The sequence below is a fragment of the Anomaloglossus baeobatrachus genome, chromosome 4, assembly GCF_048569485.1.
Source record: "Anomaloglossus baeobatrachus isolate aAnoBae1 chromosome 4, aAnoBae1.hap1, whole genome shotgun sequence".
Taxonomy (NCBI): domain Eukaryota; kingdom Metazoa; phylum Chordata; class Amphibia; order Anura; family Aromobatidae; genus Anomaloglossus; species Anomaloglossus baeobatrachus.
Window position 1 is genome coordinate 17326131 of NC_134356.1, and position 16834 is coordinate 17342964.

A 16834-nucleotide genomic window follows, 5' to 3' on the forward strand; every position below is an offset into this window, starting at 1 on the left:
AATGGGTGTGGCTAGGGGTGTGGCTAGGGGCGTGGCCAAAATTTGCCGCGGCGCGCTGCGCGCGCCGCATACTTTGTCCCTCTTTCCTTTCTTGAAAAGTTGGGAGGTATGAGTAATAGGTGTAAGCTGCCTCGTTAGCAGCCTGATCACTTTAAAGAGATATACCCACTCTCTGCTGTAAGAACTTGCTTGTCTTGTCCCCTGGGGAATGAGCTGTGTGACTCCTGCACTTCCTTCTCTGCTCAGTAGGTGGCAGCACTGAGTCACTCTTATGACTTTTTGCAGCCATCTTTCCCTCTGCAAAGCAGAACAAGCAGTGTAAGAGAAAGCAGGGGAGAGGGACAGAGCTGCTGCTGCTTCCTCTGACTTGGAACTGTCTAAGTCTGGATGTCCCCCGCTTTAAAGAGGTCCCCACAAGACTCCGACCCTGCAGAATAGAAGCCCCAGCAGCTGTCATGGATGAAGCTGTCCACAGTTTTCAGGAGAGACAGTTACTGGAGCACAGAGATTTCCTGGGGTAAGGCTATTTCTTGGACTTGGACTGAGAAGTGAAGTCTTAGCCCGGCGCCTTCTAACCTGTCACTTCTTTGCAGAATGGACTACCCCTCCTTATACCTGTGCAAGCCCAAGAGGGGGATCAAGAGAGACGACAGCAAGGTAGGAAGTTTTTTTTTATATTTCTTATGATGGTGAAGGAAGGAGGAGGTTGTGATCCCAGACAGTAGATCCGACTTGCACGGAATCCTAAGTGTCTGTCTCGATGAATACAATGTATCACCGGAACCTTTTTGTTTATTATCTCTTCTTCCCGATAGGAAACCTACAAACTGCCTCACCGGCTCATTGAGAAAAAGCGTCGAGACCGGATAAATGAATGTATCACGCAGCTCAAGGACCTTCTGCCTGAACATCTCAAACTCACGGTAAGATCTCCGCTTGGCGTCTTGTAGTCATATATAATTAATAGCCATGAATATTTCACAAAGCCCATTGATCCATCGAGGGGTGGGGGAGATCATTTGTGCTTCTGCCACGTTGAGCTGTCGGGATCGTTGTCCCGCTCACGTACGTTTGTCTGTATTATCGGCGTAAGTTCCTGGTATTCCCGGTCTGCAGGCAGCCGGCTCGTCTGTCGGTGGTGGAGGGGGGGAAGGAGAAGCTGGCGTCGGCACTGACATTGACTTTTTTTTTTTGTATCGCAGACGTTAGGGCACTTGGAGAAAGCAGTGGTGCTGGAGTTAACTTTGAAACACTTGAAAGGATTGACGTCCCTGACGGAGCAGCAGCATCAGAAGATCATCTCGTTACAGAACGGTAAGTCCTGCTTCACGCTCGCTCGGAGTCTTTGACAGCTTCCCATAACAAAAAAAGAGTCTGGGGTTGTTATTCTGTGGGTGATCTTACAGTCTATAAAATGTGTGTACATTTTTGATGGTTGCCATAACAAGCCTGACGATCGATCTCAGAGATCCTGACTAATGTCATAATGATCGTTGTGATCCTGAATTGGATTGTGTCCACCTAAAAAGTTCTCAAAAAGTTCTTTAATCTGGGTGGTGGGTCCAGAGAGGGAGAAGGTTAGACACCAGGTGATTTCTTATCATATCTGGTTGGTGAGTCAATGATTGTTACTAAGGAAGCACAGAGCTGGGGACATACGGTTTCTTCACGTTTGGTGGATTAATGCGGGTAGCCGATAAGCAGATGTCGCTTGTTGACTTTACTCCTTGTCTGTGTTTGCTATGAACAGGAGAACGTTCCATGAAAACTCCCATCCAGTCAGATCTGGACGCTTTCCATTCCGGCTTTCAGACATGTGCCAAAGAAGTCCTGCAGTACCTCTCCCGGTTTGAGAGCTGGTCATCCCGGGATCAGAGGTGTACCCAGCTCCTCAACCATCTCCATACCGTGTCCAGCCAAATCCTGCCCAATTCTCAGCTACTGTTACAGCAGACCCCTGGCGGCAAAGCACCTTCACTCTCCCCGTCTCGAGGGGATCAAAAAGTTGAAAGCCAAACAAACTGCGTTCCGGTCATTCAGAGGACACAAAATCTGGAACTGAGTGAGAATGATACTGATACTGACAGTGGGTATGGGGGCGAGGGGGAGAAGATGGACACTAAAGCTGAAGGACAAAGTGCTGGCAAAAGCCAAGAGGCCAACAATGTGACCGTCAAACAGGAGCCTTTGGATGAACCGTCACCTAAAAGGTTTAAGGCGGAATGCTCGGGATTGGGGGGGTTGGCTGCCGCCTCTGATCCCATTTTAAGACCCGATGCCAATCTTCTCAACACTTTGATGGGATTTGGAAGTGGTCCTTTCGGTCAACAAGCACCTTTCTGTTTACCCTTTTACTTCATCTCGCCCACGGCGGCAGCCGCAGCGGCGGCATATATGCCTTTTCTAGACAAGGGGGGTTTGGAAAAATACTTGTATCCAACGGCTGCCCCAATCCCTTTCATCTACCCGGGCATCCCGACCCAGGCAGGAAGCACGTTCCCATGCCTCTCTTCAGTCCTCTCCCCCGAAAAGATGCCTGGTTGCTCCGCAACCCTACTGTCAGAGCTCCCGGCATCACCTTTCCAGGCTGGTGGTTCTACCTCACTGGCCGCCGAGGACCTTCGGGAGCCTTTACAAGACCTCTTGCAGCCTCCTAAGGAGAACTGATGTTAAGACACTGGGAAATGAAGCAAAAAGAAAAATCTATATACTTATCTATATATAAATATATATGTATAAGGAGCCTCTCATTTTTGTAGCAAGTATCGAAGTATCTTACTGGATCAACATTAGGGTTGTATATTGATGGGACGTTTGATGGCTGCTTTAAATTAACTCACAAAGTGCTGGTTTAGACGAGTGGAGGTTGCAGACCTCCATATGGAAAACATGTAAGTGCGAATATACTTTTCACCTGACCCTTCCCCACCCCCCTGAAATTAAGAACATTTCCAAAAAGTTTACAAAAAGTTCCTGTTGGCAAATTAGCTTATTGTTTGACAGGATGAACAGGCTTTAGGCAGAGTCATTTTATATAGAATGTATAATGACAGGGGTGTCCATCGTCTAGCGAGACAGGTGGCCGATCCGAAAATAGCAGCTTCTCCACAAAATCTAGAAAATTTGTATTTTAATGTTGAAACTCTTTTTCTTCCCAAAAATGAATAAAAGAAATGCTAAATTTGGGGAATTTGGGCAGGGGGTTAGGAATGGATAAAAGTAAGATCAATAGTCCAAAAAGTTAAAAAATACAATAAATATTATATAAAAAAATAATATTTATTATTTTGACTGGTACAAAATTTTGAGGAGGATTTAAAAAATTTCAGAACTTTCTATAAAGCCTTTCTCTTCCTATTAGAAATAAAAAAGTTCTTTTTTTTTTTTTCTTTTAAATAGTCCCAAAAAGCTAAAAACACAATAGAAATATACAAACATTAAAAAAACAACCTGTGACACATTTTTTGAATTTAAAAAAATTACCAACATTTCTACAAAGTTTGTCAAGTAAAAAAAAAAATCTGTCTCCATCCTATTAGAAAAAAAGAAAAGTTGTTCCTTTTTGTAGGATAAATGTGAGTCTAAAATAGACCCCCCCAAAAAAGTTAAAAATGTAATATAAATATACAAAAATAAAAAAAAAATCACAATTTTTTTCAATTAAAAAAAATCCCCCAAATTTCTATTTAAAAAACCTGTAAAATTATGACTCATTTTTTGAATTTTAAAAAATTTCCAAAAATTTCTACGTCTGTCAAAAAAAAATCATTATGCCCGTCGCACTAAAAAATGTTTGTTAATTTTTTTAGAATAAAAGTGTAAAAAAAATCCAAAAACTTCTCTAAAGTCTGTTAAGTAGAAAAAAAATGTATCCCCTCTCACTAGAAAAAATATCGCTGCTTTTTTTACTATAAAGATAAGTCTAAAATAGTAACAAAAGTCAAAAATACAATCTATACAAAAAAATAAAACATGTATAATAATGACTTTTTTTATTTAAAAAAAATCTGTAAAGTCTGTCTTTACTATTAGGACTTTACTAAAGTCTAGAAGGATTTTAGTAAAGTAGTAAAGTCCAACTAGACTTTAGTAAAGTAGAAAAGTTGTACAAGACTTTATTAAAGTTTATCGAACGTTTCTACTTGACTGAAGTCTAGTAGGACTTTTCTACTTAACTAAAGTGTAGTAGGACTTTTGTACTTGACTAAAGTCTAGTAGGACTTTTCTACTTGACTAAAGTCTAGTAGGACGTTTCTACTTAACTAAAGTCTAGTAGGACTTTTCTACTTGACTGAAGTCTAGTAGGACTTTTCTACTTAACTAAAGTGTAGTAGGACTTTATTACTTGACTGAAGTCTAGTAGGACTTTTCTACTTAACTAAAGTGTAGTAGGACTTTTCTACTTCACTGAAGTCTAGTAGGACTTTTCTACTTAACTAAAGTCTAGTAGGACTTTTCTACTTGACTGAAGTCTAGTAGGACTTTTCTACTTAACTAAAGTGTAGTAGGACTTTTCTACTTAACTAAAGTGTAGTAGGACTTTTCTACTTGACTAAAGTCTAGTAGGACTTTTCTACTTAACTAAAGTCTAGTAGGACTTTTCTACTTGACTAAAGTCTAGTAGGACTTTTCTACTTGACTAAAGTCTAGTAGGACTTTTCTACTTGACTAAAGTCTAGTAGGACTTTTCTACTTGACTAAAGTCTAGTAGGACGTTTCTACTTAACTAAAGTCTAGTAGGACTTTTCTACTTGACTGAAGTCTAGTAGGACTTTTCTACTTGACCGAAGTCTAGTAGGACTTTTCTACTTGACTGAAGTCTAGTAGGACTTTTCTACTTGACTGAAGTCTAGTAGGACTTTTCTACTTGACTAAAGTCTAGTAGGACTTTTCTACTTGACTAAAGTCTAGTAGGACTTTTCTACTTGACTAAAGTCTAGTAGGACGTTTCTACTTAACTAAAGTCTAGTAGGACTTTTCTACTTGACCGAAGTCTAGTAGGACTTTTCTACTTGACCGAAGTCTAGTAGGACTTTTCTACTTGACTAAAGTCTAGTAGGACTTTTCTACTTGACTAAAGTCTAGTAGGACTTTTCTATTTGACTAAAGTCTAGTAGGACTTTTCTACTTCACTAAAGTCTAGTAGGACTTTTCTACTTAACTAAAGTCTAGTAGGACTTTTCTACTTGACTAAAGTCTAGTAGGACTTTTTTTACTTGACTAAAGTCTAGTAGGACTTTTTTACTTGTCTAAAGTCTAGTAGGACTTTTCTACTTAACTAAAGTCTAGTAGGACTTTTCTACTTGACTAAAGTCTAGTAGGAGTTTTCTACTTTTCTAAAGTCTAGTGGAACATTACAACTTTACTAAAGTGTAGTAGGACTTTATTATTTTACTAAAAAGTCCTACTAGACTATAGCAAAGTAGTAATGTTCCACTAGACTTAGTCAAGTAGAAAAGTCCTACTAAACTTTAGTTAAGTAGAAAAGTCCTATTAGACTTTAGTTAAGTAGAAAAGTCTTATTAGACTTTAGTTAAGTAGAAAAGTCCTACTAGACTTAGTCAAGTAGAAAAGTCCTACTAGACTTAGTCAAGTAGAAAAGGCCTACTAGACTTGACTTTTCTACTTGACTAAAGTCTAGTGGAACATTTCTACTTTGCTATAGTCTAGTAGGACTTTTTAGTAAAGTAGTAAAGTCCTACTAGACTTTAGTAAGGTAGTAATGTTCCACTAGACTTCAGTAAAGTAGAAAAGTCCTACTAGACTTGACTTTTCTACTTTACTAAAGTCTAGTAGAACTTTACTATTTTTTCTCTCCTACTAGAAAAACATATGTTAATACTTTTTTTTAGGATAAAAGTGACTCTAAAATAGACCCAAAAGTTAAAAATACAATTTAAAAGATATAACAAAGTTATCACAATTTTATTTTTAAAAAAATGTTGACATAACTTTCTGTGGATTTAGAAGAAAGGTGAAAATTTTCTTTAACGTCTGTGAAACAAACAAAATTAAACAGAAAATCTTCACAACAACAAGTTTTGAACAGTCCCGGCTAATGGAATTGTACAGTAGGCAATCAGAGAGTATGCGGTAGCTGGGACTTTCCTCTTCCGCGTAGTATAGACACCCGTCCAGCAGCGTGTGCAGAAAGGATAATTATTCCCGGAGACGTTATGCCGTAACCTGTTATATAAGTGAGGTGTAATTATACCTTGTTTGGCGGAGAGAGAATATTGTGTTCTCAGTTCTCCTTTCACCAGAACGGGTTCATCCAATATATTATGTAATCCACCTGTTACGTAGATGATTTAATTGGGAAAAAACACGCCTTGGCCCACGTGACCGGCATGTTTACAGTCTGTAGGCCGGTTGTACACTACGCCTCTTCCCCCCCTGCACCGACCCCGCAGCACAGAGTATTTTCCTACATCCCGGTCTGGAGCCATCTCTATGTAATGTTAATGTTGGTCTTGTTTCCTTGAGTTTTGGGACAATGAAATGTTTTCATTTTTCCAAAAAATTGTTTCGCTTGTAAAAAAAATAAATTAATTGAGGAAAAAAAAATCCAAAAGTGTTACAAATTAGAGACAAACTTTTTGAAACTATTTTTTTTTTGCTGGAGTGAGTAAAAAAAAAAAAAAAAGCAAAAAAAAATTACAAAAAGTTTTTTTTTTAATATATACGTCGGGCTTTAAGGCGGTGATAGATTCTGAACTCTCGTTTCTAGTTGCACTTTAATTCTCCCGGTTGATAAACTTGCACTTGACGGCCCTTCTTTTTCTTTCTTCTTCTTCATACTTGAAAGTGGAGTTTAGTGAGAAAAAAAAAGAAATATAAAAAAAAAAAATCTGTGTAAATCGTCCAAAAAACAAAAAAAACGGCAGCACTTTATCGGTTGAATGGTGGCGAGTGCGGTGATGATGTTCGTCCAGTGTGTCTTTAAGAAATCAGCTGTGAATGGTAAAAAAAAGTGCAAAGTCCCAAATTTTTTATTATATATTTGCTCAAAAATAATAAAAAAAAAACACAAAAAAAATATAAACAAAAAGTGCACTGAAAAATAAAATATTTATATGTAGCCTAAAAAGTTATTACTGAATCGATAAACTGGAAGGTGAACTAAAAAGCTCCACCAGTTGGGGATGGGGAGACTACAAGTCCCAGCAACCCCTTAGAGAGGAATTACAGGGACTTCTTGTCTGTTAACCTCTTGAGCACTGGAAACAATTGTGTGCGCTTCTCTGACAGCAGATGGATTATAAACCATTCCACCGAGCAGTGTTTTCTTCTATAAAGTGGCCCCTAAAAATGCCCTTGACGGGGCCACGCTGAATGTCAATGTGGTGCTGAGCACCTGTTTACTGGACTCTGTCTCTTTAAATAAAGTTTTTGCTTTTTTATTATTACGTTTTTATACTTTTTTTTATGTGAGCAGCAAACATGTCTACAACGTGACCCAACTGATAGGGCTGAGGTGTCTTCTCTGCGTTCCTTCCCTTGGTATTAAAGCCCATCTGACCTGACCTGCCTAATTATCTGTAGCCAATCAGACTATCTTTACCTCTTCCTGTCAATGACATAATATATATTGGACTGACTTATGTATACAATCAGAAACCAGCAACTCTCCCACCCCCTGGGGCCCAAAGGGTTACTTATCTAGGATCTACATGCAATAGCAATGCCAGTCATATCCATATTCTTCCCCTTAGAGTGCAGTATTATAGTAGTTACATTCCTGTACATAGGGGCAGTATTATAGTAGTTATATTCTTGTACATAGGAGCAGTATTATAGTAGTTGTATTCTTGTACATAGCAGCAGTATTATAGTAGTTATATTCTTGTATATAGGGCCAGTATTATAGTAGTTACATTCCTGTACATAGGAGCAGTATTATAGTAGTTATATTCTTGTACATAGCAGCAGTATTATAGTAGTTATATTCTTGTACATAGGGGCAGTATTATAGTAGTTATATTCTTGTACATAGGAGCAGTATTATACTAGTTATATTCTTGTATATAGGAGCAGTATTATAGTAGTTATATTCTTGTACATAGGGGCAGTATTATAGTAGTTATATTCTTGTATATAGGGGCAGTATTATAATAGTTATATTCTTGTACATAGGGGCAGTATTATAGTAGTTATATTCTTGTACATAGGCGCAGTATTATAGTAGTTATATTCTTGGAAATAGGAGCAGTATTATAGTAGTTATATTCTTGTACATAGGGGGCAGTATTATAGTAGTTATATTCTTGTACATAGGAGCAGTATTATAGTAGTTATATTCTTGTACATAGGAGCAGTATTAAAAAAAAATTGATCAATTATTTGCTAAAAATCTCATTTTTTTTATTATAGTACAGTTGGAATAAATTTGTGAATTTTCACTTTTTATATGATGCATGCCAATTTCAGATCGTGCTGGTTCCCTTTTTTTCTCTTTTTTTCTTAGTAGTTATATTCTTGTATATAGGAGCAGTATTATAGTAGTTATATTCTTGTACATAGGAGCAGTATTATAGTAGTTAAATTCTTGTACATAGGGAGCAGTATTATAGTAGTTATATTCCTGTACATAGGGGCAGTATTATAGTAGTTATATTCTTGTACATAGGGGCAGTATTATAGTAGTTATATTCTTGTACATAGGGGCAGTAGTATAGTAGTTATATTCCTGTACATAGGGGCAGTATTATAGTAGTTATATTCTTGTACATAGGGGCAGTATTATAGCAGTTATATGCTTGTACATAGGGGCAGTAGTATAGTAGTTATATTCCTGTACATAGGGGCAGTATTATAGTAGTTATATTCTTGTACATAGGAGCAGTATTATAGTAGTTATATTCTTGTATATAGGGGGCAGTATTATAGTAGTTATATTCCTGTACATAGGGGGCAGTATTATAGTAGTTATATTCTTGTATATAGGGGGCAGTATTATAGTAGTTATATTCCTGTATATAGGGGGCAGTATTATACTAGTTATATTCTTGTACATAGGGGCAGTATTATAGTAGTTATATTCTTGTACATAGGAGCAGTATTATAGTAGTTATATTCTTGTACATAGGGGGGCAGTATTACAGTAGTTATATTCCTGTATATAGGGGGCAGTATTATACTAGTTATATTCCTGTACATAGGGGGCAGTATTATAGTAGTTATATTCTTGTATATAGGGGGCAGTATTATAGTAGTTATATTCCTGTATATAGGGGGCAGTATTATACTAGTTATATTCTTGTACATAGGGGCAGTATTATAGTAGTTATATTCTTGTACATAGGAGCAGTATTATAGTAGTTATATTCTTGTACATAGGGGGGCAGTATTACAGTAGTTATATTCCTGTATATAGGGGGCAGTATTATACTAGTTATATTCCTGTACATAGGGGGCAGTATTATAGTAGTTATATTCTTGTACATAGGGGCAGTATTATAGTAGTTATATTCTTGTACATAGGGGGCAGTATTATACTAGTTATATTCCTGTACATAGGGGGCAGTATTATAGTAGTTATATTCTTGTATATAGGGGCAGTATTATAGTAGTTATATTCTTGTACATAGGGGCAGTATTATAGTAGTTATATTCTTGTACATAGGGGCAGTATTATAGTAGTTATATTCTTGTATATAGTAGTTATATTCTTGTACATAGAGGCAGTATTATAGTAGTTATATTCTTGTATATAGGGGGCAGTATTATAGTAGTTATATTCTTGTACATAGGGGCCAGTATTATAGTAGATATATTCTTGTACATAGGGGGCAGTATTATAGTAGTTATATTCTTGTACATAGGGGCAGTATTATAGTAGTTATATTCTTGTACATAGAGACAGTATTATAGTAGTTATATTCTTGTATATAGGGGCAGTATTATAGTAGTTATATTCTTGTATATAGGGGTAGTATTATAGTAGTTATATTCTTGTACATAGAGGGCAGTATTATAGTAGTTACATTCTTGTACATAGGGGCAGTATTATAGTAGTTATATTCTTGTACATAGGAGCAGTATTATAGTAGTTATATTCTTGTATATAGGGGCAGTGTTATAGTAGTTATATTCTTGTATATAGGGGGCAGTATTATAGTAGTTATATTCTTGTACATAGGGGCCAGTATTATAGTAGATATATTCTTGTACATAGGGGGCAGTATTATAGTAGTTATATTCTTGTACATAGGGGCAGTATTATAGTAGTTATATTCTTGTACATAGGGACAGTATTATAGTAGTTATATTCTTGTATATAGGGGGCAGTATTATAGTAGTTATATTCTTGTACATAGGGGCAGTATTATAGTAGTTATATTCTTGTACATAGGGGCAGTAGTATAGTAGTTATATTCTTGTACATAGGGGCAGTATTATAGTAGTTATATTCTTGTACATAGGGAGCAGTATTATAGTAGTTATATTCTTGTACATAGGGAGCAGTATTATAGTAGATATATTCTTGTACATAGGGGGCAGTATTATTGTAGTTATATTCTTGTACATAGGGGCAGTATTATAGTAGTTATATTCTTGTACATAGGGGGCAGTATTATTGTAGCTATATTCTTGTACATAGGGGCAGTATTATAGTAGTTATATTCTTGTACATAGGGAACAGTATTATAGTAGTTATATTTTTGTACATAGGGGCAGTATTATAGTAGTTATATTCTTGTACATAGGAGCAGTATTATAGTAGTTATATTCTTGTACATAGGGGCAGTATTATAGTAGTTATATTCTTGTACATAGGGGCAGTATTATAGTAGTTATTTTCTTGTACATAGGGGGCAGTATTATTGTAGCTATATTCTTGTACATAGGGCCAGTATTATAGTAGTTGTTGAGTAGGTTGAGCTCCCACTTCCCACCTCACTGGTAGTTCTCCTATAACTGGGACTTCCCCTCACGTTTTCCCGCTTTTTCTCCTCAGACTGTGCCGTCACTCAGTGTTGTGCGGTGAGATCCCGTCCTGAGGCCTTAGACAGTGCAGATAATGACACAGGAGCCGCCGGATTTTTTTTATTTTTAATAGGACTTAAAGAAAGACCTTGTCTAGATATTTATAGGTTGTTGCCAAGGCAGCACCGCCAGAAATCGCACCTCATTGTTATGTAAGAGGTGAGATACCACGGAGAGTGACTAAGGGTGAATAATCCCGTGGGTTTTTTATTTTTTGTGTTTTTTCGCTGCTGTTTGCCTCAGATGCCGGGTTTAAACATGGTTCTAGAAACCATTCTGAGCCTACACCGCAACTGTGTGTGAATAGGTGCGAAATGAACGATGTCTGACAAGATATTTTCGTAAATACGGTAAAAAAACCCAAAAAACAATTATTTTTTTTTGCGATTTAATTCGTGTTATTTGGGAGGGTTTTTGGTAACAGAAGTTTTAGTTTGGTTTCCATGATTCTCGCCTGGTCTGTGCTGAGGGCAGCCAAAAATCACCGAAATAACAGAAAAAAGTGAGGAAAAAACACCTGCGAGGTAAAGAATTATCCCTCTGTGCCGCCCCTGCAGCAGTGGAACTGCTCGGATCCGGGGATGCTGTGACTCGAGGGTCTCCGGACGCGGGGGCTTGGGGCCACTTAGAAGTGTAAAAGGTGGGATATTTACAAGGGAGAGTTTGTGACGCCACCTGTGGTTTGCGGTAAGGGGAGTACCACTGCTGCCGATGGGAGTACCCGGGGAGATGGAGCGGGGCAGCCAGGTGAGGTTCCCTCCACGGGTAGGGGAGGCCCCGGGACTCTAGAGAATAGGTGGAGGATAACGTGGTGCGGGCTGTGGAGCAGGCAGGACGCAGGGTGTGCAGTGTAGTCACTCAGGCTGTGTGGATGTTAGTGCAACCATTAAGTAGACTCTGACACAGAAGTAAACCAAGTCTCTGGGTGCCGCTGCCACTCTGGGGAGCTCGTCCGGTAATCCGTCCCCACTAGTATTGTCTGGTGGACTGGAGCCTGCCTCCATGCACATGTAGATAAATGTTTCTGAGTGATCCCTCGGCCTGAAGCTGTCGGGGTCCCGCTCCCTATATTTAAATAGGGGAGCTGTGCTCTCGATGGCTGACACTTGGGATTTCTGTAGGCCGCATAAGCTGGAAGGCCCTATCCCCCTCGTTGTGTTGGTGCCTTCGATCTCTGAGCTCTTGGGGAAAGTTCATAAAGAGACTATCCTCCACAGGTGAATTACCAGGTTGCGTGAAGCTACTCCCTGATCTAGGGTCCTGTACCCCGACACGCTCAATACTGGTCTGGTTACTGGACTTCTGGTGCCGACCGTTCACCAAAACTAAGTCTGGACACCCTTCTCTAATACCCTGCGACCGGGTCTCCGACTCCTCCGGTCCCAGACCACCGTCTTAGACCTAACCAACGTCACCCAAGGAGCAACAACTCCCTCAGCTCCTCACTCTCTGAGGGCTACTACTCAACTGACTATGCCTCTCCCACCAGTCTGCCTGACCCCTAGTCAGGAGGGCCTATTCCAGCTAGACCACCCACTGGTGTGCCTGACAGGGTGTGGGGTGAGGTGTGGCTAGGATTTGAGTGCTGATGGAGCAATACCAGAGTTAGGATCCCAGAACCATGGAGAGTTCTGCATCATAAGAGAAAGAGGTGCAGTTACCTGTGACACCCTGATAGAGTCAGGGGCGTCACACATCCATCTCTATCCCTCAATCTATCTGTCTATCTATCTATCTATCTATCTATCTATCTATCTATCTATCTGTCTGTCTGTCTGTCTGTCTGTCTGTCTATCTCATGTTTATCCAGGCTCGGACTGAATCACATATGGACAGGTGAATTCTCTGGTGGGCCCCCCCTCCCATACACAGTATGTGCAATAGTATATATAGCCCAATATACTTAATTCACTATGTACAGACAATGGCAGCATCCTCAACTTGTAGTTGAACAGTAGTCAACAGAGTCAATTTTGTCTATGCATTTATCTTGTACATAGGGGCAGTATTATAGTAGTTATATTCTTGTACATAGGGGCAGTATTGTAGTAGTTATATTCTTGTACATAGAAGCAGTATTATAGTAGTAATATTGTTGTACATAGGAGCAGTATTATAGTAGTTATATTCTTGTATATAGGGGCAGTATTATAGTAGTTATATTCTTGTATATAGGGGGCAGTATTATAGTAGTTATATTCTTGTACATAGAGAGCAGTATTATAGTAGTTATATTCTTGTATATAGGGGCAGTATTATAGTAGTTATATTCTTGTATATAGGGGGCAGTATTATAGTAGTTATATTCTTGTACATAGGGGCAGTATTATAGTAGTTATATTCTTGTACATAGGGGCAGTATTGTAGTAGTTATATTCTTGTACATAGGAGCAGTATTATAGTAGTAATATTGTTGTACATAGGAGCAGTATTATAGTAGTTATATTCTTATATATAGGGGCAGTATTATAGTAGTTATATTCTTGTATATAGGGGGCAGTATTATAGTAGTTATATTCTTGTACATAGAGAGCAGTATTATAGTAGTTATATTCTTGTATATAGGGGCAGTATTATAGTAGTTATATTCTTGTATATAGGGGGCAGTATTATAGTAGTTATATTCTTGTACATAGAGAGCAGTATTATAGTAGTTATATTCTTGTACATAGGGGCAGTATTATAGTAGATATATTCTTGTACATAGAGGGCAGTATTATAGTAGTTATATTCTTGTACATAGAGAGCAGTATTATAGTAGTTATATTCTTGTACATAGGGGCAGTATTATAGTAGTTATATTCTTGAACATAGGAGCAGTATTATAGTAGTTATATTCTTGTATATAGGGGCAGTATTATAGTAGTTATATTCTTGTATATAGGGAGCAGTATTATAGTAGTTATATTCCTGTATATAGGGGGCAGTATTATAGTAGTTATATTCTTGTACATAGAGAGCAGTATTATAGTAGTTATATTCTTGTACATAGGGGGCAGTATTATAGTAGTTATATTCCTGTATATAGGGGGCAGTATTATAGTAGTTATATTCTTGTACATAGGGGCAGTATTATAGTAGTTATATTCCTGTATATAGGGGGCAGTATTATAGTAGTTATATTCCTGTATATAGGGGGCAGTATTATAGTAGTTATATTCTTGTACATAGGGGCAGTATTATAGTAGTTATATTCTTGTACATAGGGGCAGTATTATAGTAGTTATATTCTTGTATATAGGGGCAGTATTATAGTAGTTATATTCTTGTACATAGAGAGCAGTATTATAGTAGTTATATTCTTGTACATAGGGGCAGTATTATAGTAGTTATATTCTTGTACATAGGGGCAGTATTATAGTAGTTATATTCTTGAACATAGGAGCAGTATTATAGTAGTTATATTCTTGAATATAGGGGCAATATTATAGTAGTTATATTCTTGTACATAGGGGCAGTATTATAGTAGTTATATTCTTGTACATAGGAGCAGTATTATAGTAGTTATATTCTTGTACATAAGAGCAGTATTATAGTAGTTATATTCTTGTACATAGGAGAAGTATTATAGTAGTTATATTCTTGTACATAGGAGCAGTATTATAGTAGTTATATTCTTGTACATAGGAGCAGTATTATAGTAGTTATATCCTTGTATATTGGAGCAGTTTTTCCAAAAAGGAGACAGACAAAGAGAGCTCCAGTTCTGTAAGAGTCCAGCTATGTGAGGAGTCCCTGTGGAAATCTCCGCTTCGAACTGTACTCCGAGGTCTCTCACTCATCACTGATTCTTGTATATAGGTGGCGGTATTATAATTGCTGGCAGTATTATACATATATAGGGTATTATAATGACATGTCTGCAGTGTCAGAAGCGTCGTCTAATCTTAACAATTCTTGTATTTTCTATAATCCATGAGCGTCAGGTCCGGCAGGTGTCATGTCACCATCTTGTCTACCTGTACAATTGGTGACAATCTGTCCCTGGAATGTGTCACATATATCGGTTCTGAGAGGACTCACTTGTGACACGTCCGTCCTCTTCCATCCTCTCCACCTCATTCTATGTCCTCTTATTGTCCTGACTATATGTTCTGCTCCACCAGCGATCTCCTGTTGTGCCCCCATTATTCAGGGCATCGTGACTAGAAACATTCACGTGATTCTTCTACAGCAAAGTATTCTATCAAAGCGTGAATAATCTGCCAGAGATCTGTGTGAAATCCCATGTTAATTGCTTGACTCCGGGGGGTCGGGAATCCGCAGCATGTTATATCAGATTATTTTTGGATCGGGGTATATTCCGGCATCTCGTGGTAAGAGCTCACGTGGATCGTCACTGCAAAGGAACGACGCTGACCTCCCAAATGTGTGACCGGCTGTCTGTCACCCTGTAATAATCACTTCATGGTCTCTCATGGTACTTTATCATCCTTACACTGGTCCAGCTATTAACTAATAAATATATAACGAATATAACTACTATAATGCTGCCGCCCCACCACCGTGCGGAGCTGCCGCCCCACCACCGTGCGGAGCTGCCGCCCCACCACCGTGCGGAGCTGCCGCCCCACCACCGTGCGGAGCTGCCGCCCCACCTACACCCCACCTACTGTCTCCTCCCCAAAATCCTTTAGGATGTAAGCCCGCAAGGGCAGGGCCCTCTTCCCTCTGTACCAGTCTGTCTATTGTAACTTGTATATGTATTCTGTATGTAACCCCCTCATGTACAGCACCATGGAATCAATGGTGCTCTATAAATAAACAATAATAATAATAATAATAATAATAATAATAATAATAATAATAATAATATAATACTGCCCCCTGTGTACAAGAATATAACTCCTATAATACTGTTCCCTATGTACAAGAATATAACTACTATAATACTGCTCCTATGTACAAGAATATAACTACTATAATACTGCCCCTATGTACAAGAATATATCTACTATAATACTGCCCCTATGTACAAGAATATAACTACTATAATACTGCTCCTATGTACAAGAATATATCTACTATAATACTGCCCCTATGTACAAGAATATAACTACTATAATACTGCCCCCTATGTACAGGAATATAACTACTATAATACTGCTCCTATATACAAGAATATAACTACTATAATACTGCCCCCTATGTACAGGAATATAACTACTATAATACTGCCCCCTATGTACAAGAATATAACTACTATAATACTGCCCCCTATGTACAAGAATATAACTACTATAATACTGCCCCCTATGTACAGGAATATAACTACTATAATACTGCCCCTATGTACAAGAATATAACTACTATAATACTGCCCCCTATGTACAGGAATATAACTACTATAATACTGCTCCTATATACAAGAATATAACTACTATAATACTGCCCCCTATGTACAGGAATATAACTACTATAATACTGCCCCCTATGTACAAGAATATAACTACTATAATACTGCTCCTATATACAAGAATATAACTACTATAATACTGCCCCCTATGTACAGGAATATAACTACTATAATACTGTTCCCTATGTACAAGAATATAACTACTATATTACTACCCCTATGTACAAGAATATAACTACTATAATACTGCCCCTATGTACAAGAATATAACTACTATAATACTGCTCCTATGTACAAGAATATAACTACTATAATACTGCCCCTATATACAAGAATATAACTACTATAATACTGCCCCTATGTACAAGAATATAACTACTATAATACTGCCCCTATGTACAAGAATATAACTACTATAATACTGCCCCCTATATACAAGAATATAACTACTATAATACTGCTCCTATGTACAAGAATATAACTACTATA

At 37.9% G+C, this 16834-nt stretch overlaps 1 protein-coding gene across 1 annotated transcript; it reads left to right on the forward strand.

Moving 5' to 3' along the window:
• Positions 1-292: 292 nt before the first annotated feature.
• Positions 293-7409, forward strand: BHLHE41 (basic helix-loop-helix family member e41). Its single transcript, XM_075343756.1, has 5 exons — positions 293-517; positions 594-657; positions 816-923; positions 1203-1314; positions 1751-7409. The coding sequence occupies exons 1-5, from the start codon at positions 456-458 to the stop codon at positions 2665-2667; spliced, it is 1263 nt and encodes a 420-aa protein (XP_075199871.1). The 5' UTR covers positions 293-455; the 3' UTR covers positions 2668-7409.
• Positions 7410-16834: the final 9425 nt, after the last annotated feature.